This window comes from Suillus clintonianus (assembly GCF_016758775.1).
Source record: "Suillus clintonianus strain FC179 chromosome Unknown DEU56scaffold_97, whole genome shotgun sequence".
Taxonomy (NCBI): domain Eukaryota; kingdom Fungi; phylum Basidiomycota; class Agaricomycetes; order Boletales; family Suillaceae; genus Suillus; species Suillus clintonianus.
Window position 1 is genome coordinate 1 of NW_024539321.1, and position 5926 is coordinate 5926.

Here is a 5926-nt window from a genome sequence, read left to right on the forward strand (position 1 = left end):
TAAAAATCGGGTGTTGGGTGTCGGGTGTTGGTACCCAGTACACAGTACTCGGTGAAATGTGTACAGAGCAATGTAACATGATACAGTCTGTACAGACATAAAAATGTAACATGAAACATAGGAGTGCCGTGTACCGGGTGTCGGGTGTCGGGTGTCGGGTGTCGGATGTCGGTACTCGGTACACGGTACACGGTACTCGGTGAAATGTGTACAGACAAAAATGTTATATTATACACTCTATCATGTAACATTTTTCTGTACACATTTCACCGAGTACCGTGTACCAAGTACCGACACCCGACACCCGACACCCGACACCCGGTACACGGCACTCCTATGTTTCATGTTATATTTTTATCTCTGTACAGACTGTATCATGTTACATGTTTATGTCTGTAGACACTCTGTGTATCATGTTATAGTTTTATGTCTGTAAGCACTGTGTATCACGTTACATTTCTGTCTGTACACATGTCACCGAGTACTGAGTACTGGGTCTCGGGTCTCGGGCGTCGGGCGTCGGGCGTCGGGCGTCGGGCGTCGGGTCTCAGTACTCGACATGACACAAAACTCGAAACTCCAATCTTAACAGAAATACAAATCTCAGAGCAAAATGTGTATCATATACGAGTTTCGAGTGTTGAGATTCGAGATTCGAGATGTTTGTTTCGTGTCGAGTATCGACACCCGAGACCCGAGACCCGGTGCTCGGTACTCGGTACTCGGTACTCGGTGAAATGTGTACAGACAAAAATGTAACATGATACACAGAGTGTGTACAGACATAAATTGTCACATTATATAGTGTGTCTCATCTGATATTTGTCTGTACACATTTCACCGAGTACCGAGTACCGAGTACCGAGCACCGGGTCTCGTGTCTCGGGTCTCGGTACTTGGTGAATGTCAGATATGGCTTATTCAGGCTTTCTTGTATCTATCTACTCGACCAAGATGTTTCAATTCATGAGCACTGTGGCGAAACGTGACTGTATCACTCGTCACTGAGTCTGAGTCAAAATGAGGCAGCTCTCTGGTTCTCGTTCAGTGCTTTTGTGGATATAGTATACCAATACCTAGGCCTATCTGTCTATATGATTCATATCTGGGCCCACCTGTCTGTCTAATATTAACCCACGTCGGCCCACCCTTCTATATAATAAATATTTCACCTCGCCCTCGGCCCACCTGTCTATCTAATATACCCCTTCTTCCTTCAATGCACTCAACTGGTCGCATTCATTTGTTGCATCTTGTAGTGTGGTGACTCTCTTGCTCAGGGTGGTAGCTTCTGTTTTCGCCCCGACCAGTTGCTCCAGTGTTTGGATGAGGTATTTATCAAATTTCTCTTTGTTCTCCATCTCGGAATTTCTGGTGGGCTGTTATGGGGGGGAAAAACGACACCCGAACTTGTTAGCAGGTCGCGACTCGCGAACATGGCCCACCCGTCTATCTAATATTTCCCTATGTCGGCCCACCCATCTATCTCATAAATAATTCACCTCACCCTCGGCCCACCCGTCTATCTAATATTAACCCATATCGGCCCATCCGTCTATATAATAAATATTTCACCCCACCCTCGGCCCACCCGTCTATGTAATACATAATTCGCCTCACCCTCGGCCCACCCGTCTACCTAGTAATACCCCACGTCGGCCCACCCATCAAACCAAAACACCTGACATCGGCCCACCCGTCTATCTAATATTTCCCTACTTCGGCCCACCCGTCTACCTAGTAATACCCCACGTCGGCCCACCCATCAAATTAAAATACCTGACATCGGCCCACCCGTCTATCTAATATTTCCCTACGTCGGCCCACCCGTCTATGTAATAAATATTCCACTGCTCCCTCGGCCCATCCGTCTACAAAATAATACTAATACGTCGGCCCACCCATTTATATAATAATATTTGCTATACATCTCTCCTCAGGTCTATAATATATGTCAATCCTACTCTACATATTACCCACATGGGCCCACCCATCTCCATAATAATATTTTTCCCGGCCCATCCACCATTGTCAATGATATATATAACATCAGCATACATGGGCCCACCCGTCTCCATCGGAAATAATATTCCTCCCGGCCCACCCATCAGCATCGGGAATATACATATCATCGGCCCATGATCCGCTGGCCCGTATTACACGGGATATTATGTAGGTCGGGTGACCCGTATAGTACGGGATTTGTCACTGAAGGGGCTCAAAGATGTTCTATTAGAAGCGTACGAAATCGAATCAGCCAAGACGAGCGCAATGAATAAAGGCCTAGACTTACTGCGACAATAGCCCAAGCCACAGCCCCAGGTGTTACTGCCGTGACGCCCCACTTAACTGCATTGGGCGGAGCACCACCCTGTCGTCTACCCTCATTGGAGAGTGATGTTCTGCCCTTCAGGCAGCAGCTCAGCGTCTATTGATACAATGTATATTAGATTCAGATGTTAAATTTAAATGTGAATGAAATGAATGACGGCGCACCTTAGCAATGAGTTGCCAGTTGCCAAACAGGGTTTTGCGACTGGGGTCAACAGTATTCCCTGGAAACAACATAGGTGGCAGAGTCGGATATAATTCGCCGGGATTGCCAGTGGTGCCAAGTAGTCGGCGAATCTCAGGCTCTGTGTCGCGAGCAAATGAGATGGCGAAGTAACGCTGAGGAAGCTCGAAAATCTGACCAGCGACACTCCTGAGCTTGTTAAGCTCGGAGGCACGGCCAGCACAGACTGCCTTGGAGAACTGTAGATAGTGTCAATGGTACTGAGTAAGACGTTGCATGATAAATGTATTACCATGTTCGAAAACCGATTCATCGGCACCAGGTAATGCAGGTGTTGGGGGAGCGTGTCGTACAATTCTGCCAGAACTGCAATCTCCTGTGAACCTGTAGTAGCATACCGAGCAGCCGTATTGAATGACGGTGCAGGGTCGGGAAGTGTCATTTTGAGCAGGGCTGCCAGCGGAGGGAACATATTGACCATGAGCCCGTATCATTTTGCGCAGACCTTGAGTTCCGCTTCGAAGGCCAGAATGTCGTCAGCAACCGCATCATCCTTCTTGCGACGACCCTTATTGGTCGATAGTATCTTGTTCTGTTCCTCCACAACGCGGAGTCTTTCCTTCAGTGCCTGGTTCTCAAGCTGCGCATTCTTGACCCCCTGCAGACATCAATAATGCCTCGGTGAGTGATACAAAAGCGAATCATGTACTTACTTCTGCTTCGTGTCTAGAATGGTGCGGTTTTCGTTCAGCCGCACTGGTAGCCTGTCGTTGAACAGGATTTGAGATCGACCCTTGGATAGCACTATGCGTAGGTCCAGGCCTCTCATCAGACGATGATTCACCTGGACCAGATGACGAAGATTCGTCAACAGCATAACGAATTTGAGACATGGTAACAAGTCTAAGGTGAGTCAACGAAATCAATGACAATTAACGTCGAAGTGGTGCTATACCAACAGCGCAACACCTACAATTTATATGTAGTTGGATGAGCCGGAACATGTCGGACCAGTGCATACGGGGCGTGGTATTGGGGCACGGAGGACAGGTTATGTGATTAATGGTGTATTCGGAACCTTGATAAGCCTCTGAATGACATCAAATGAGTGGCTGTAGACTCGGATCATGAGAATGGACTCATACTTACGGTTAAGTTAAAACGAGGATGCTGCAATATTACTCTCATCCATTGAAAGCAGCACTGTCGGTGCAAGTGCGGTTGATTCAGGCGGAGGAATGATTCAATGTGCAATGTGAAGTGTGCTGGTCTTGGCACGGATACTAGGGCGTTATGACAAAACATGAGTGCCGCAGCATTGACACGGGCTGAATCAGCCTCCGAACATACCATACGTAAGAACTGACCGCCGCAATGAGCTGCAGTTGATGTCAAGAGACGATGAGTGCGTTGGGGCAGACCCATCTGTTATGGGTTTGTTGGACATGTTAATATCGAATTTAGCCAACGAAATTGATCAGTAGTTCCGACTTAAACATCCTGACTCTTACAGTTTGAGATTCCCTGCCAGACAATGGAAGCTCGCAGGAAGAGTACATAATAAGGGCCCCATTGAGGATGCAGCGTGGCGTGAATGACGTTGGATCTGTCGCTTGTTGGATCGCCAGAGAGATACCAAGCTTGCTGGAGGTATGTGCCCAAGGTCTGTATGCCAGCATCTTTAGTAAAGAATGCACGTGTATTGTTCGGATATCTCCTGGACCTGCAAAGAAAATGAGCATTCCTACCCAAATACTGATAAAAGTGCGACGCACAGATTGGGTGCCTGGATGATTAATTGGAGGACATTGACGGCTGCCAGAACCTGAGCAGTCTGCTTGGTCTGTTTTCCGTCAATGATTCAGAATGCTATGATTTGACATTAGTAAGTGGAAAATTTGGGGGTGGGGGGGGGGGGGGAGGGGGGGCTCGCTCAAGTACATACCTGAAGTCAATTGGATCTGCGGCGGCCTTCTTCAGGGATACTTGGAGGACTCCGCTGATTAGGACAGACCCATCCACTTGGGGTTTGTCCGACATTGATAGCAGTCAGGACCTGAGCAGTCTGTTTGGTCTGTTTTCCATCAATGAACGCTTGCAAACCAGGGAAACTTGCTCGATAGAAATACATACCTGAAGTCAATTGGATCTGCGGCGGCCTTCTTCAGGGATACCTGGAGGACTCCGCTGATTAGGACAGACCCATCCACTTGGGGTTTGTCCGACATTGATAGCAGTCAGGACCTGAGCAGTCTGTTTGGTCTGTTTTCCATCAATGAACGCTTGCAAACCAGGGAAACTTGCTCGATAGAAATACATACCTGAAGTCAATTGGATCTGCGGCGGCCTTCTTCAGGGATACCTGGAGGACTCCGCTGATTATGACAGACCCATCCACTTGGGGTTTGTCCGACATTGATAGCAGTCAGAACATGAGCAGTCTTGTCCGACATTGATAGCAGTCAGGACCTGAGCAGTCTGTTTGGTCTGTTTTCCATCAATGAACGCTTGCAAACCAGGGAAACTCGCTCGATAGAAATACATACCTAAAGTCAATTGAATGAATGAAGATGCGCGTCGTCAATGCCCGAGATCCTTGGCCAACCGGAAAGTCCACCAGGCATGATTCCAGGTGTAACCAGATCATCGCCGTTGTCATTATCAGAGTAAATAGAGCTTGAACTCGTGCTGAATGCCGAATTTCGCGTGGGCATCAACTTGTTGTCGCTGAGAACGACACAAGAGTCGCATGACTTGTACTTTGAGGGTCCATGACATTGGGGCAGCGGAGAAACCAGCCAAGTCTGGATAGCACGCACAGATCCTGGGCAGCGGCGACTGAGGAATTAGTCCGCGTGCATGGGCACTCACAGGTGAGCATATTGCAAGACAGGTGGAAAGTGATACCAGATGAAGGGTCGGGTTTCGGAGCAGAGATATTAAGAGGGGTGCATGTGGTTGATGGGATGGGACGTCGCAATAGTGTCGAGAAGTCGCCACTCAGAGTCTCAGACGACACCCTGAGCTTTGGAGGAGTTTGATAATGGGCTGCGCGACAGCCTGGGGATATTGGCGAGACGCTCTGGTCGCGTGCTCTGATTCTGGAAATTTGTACAGAACCTATGTACTGCGGGACAGATGTCGAGACGAGCACTGTCATCGTCACCGGTCCAGGTACGGAACTGTTTTCGTCGTCGTCTTCGTTGTTGCTGTCGTGGTCATCACTGTGGTCAATGTTAGGGAGGAACAAAGGTTGTAATAGCAGAATCCAGACTCGGAGGGTCCAGAGAGGGAGGAAAAGAAAACGGACATTGCATGATGCAGCTAGTGATAAGTATTAGTACATGTCCCTACTATGAAAAACAAAATAACAAAGGAACATTGGTCATGAAGCCGCGATGATAGTTAGTA

The 5926-nt window shown here is 48.1% G+C and overlaps 1 protein-coding gene across 1 annotated transcript; it reads right to left on the minus strand.

Moving 5' to 3' along the window:
• Nucleotides 1-2205: 2205 nt before the first annotated feature.
• On the minus strand, nt 2206-3408 carry DEU56DRAFT_759670 (uncharacterized protein; the record flags this gene model as incomplete). Its single annotated transcript, XM_041350335.1, has 6 exons — nt 2206-2229; nt 2294-2428; nt 2497-2754; nt 2808-2891; nt 3021-3173; nt 3229-3408. The coding sequence occupies 6 exons, from the start codon at nt 3406-3408 to the stop codon at nt 2206-2208; spliced, it is 834 nt and encodes a 277-aa protein (XP_041204037.1).
• Nucleotides 3409-5926: the final 2518 nt, after the last annotated feature.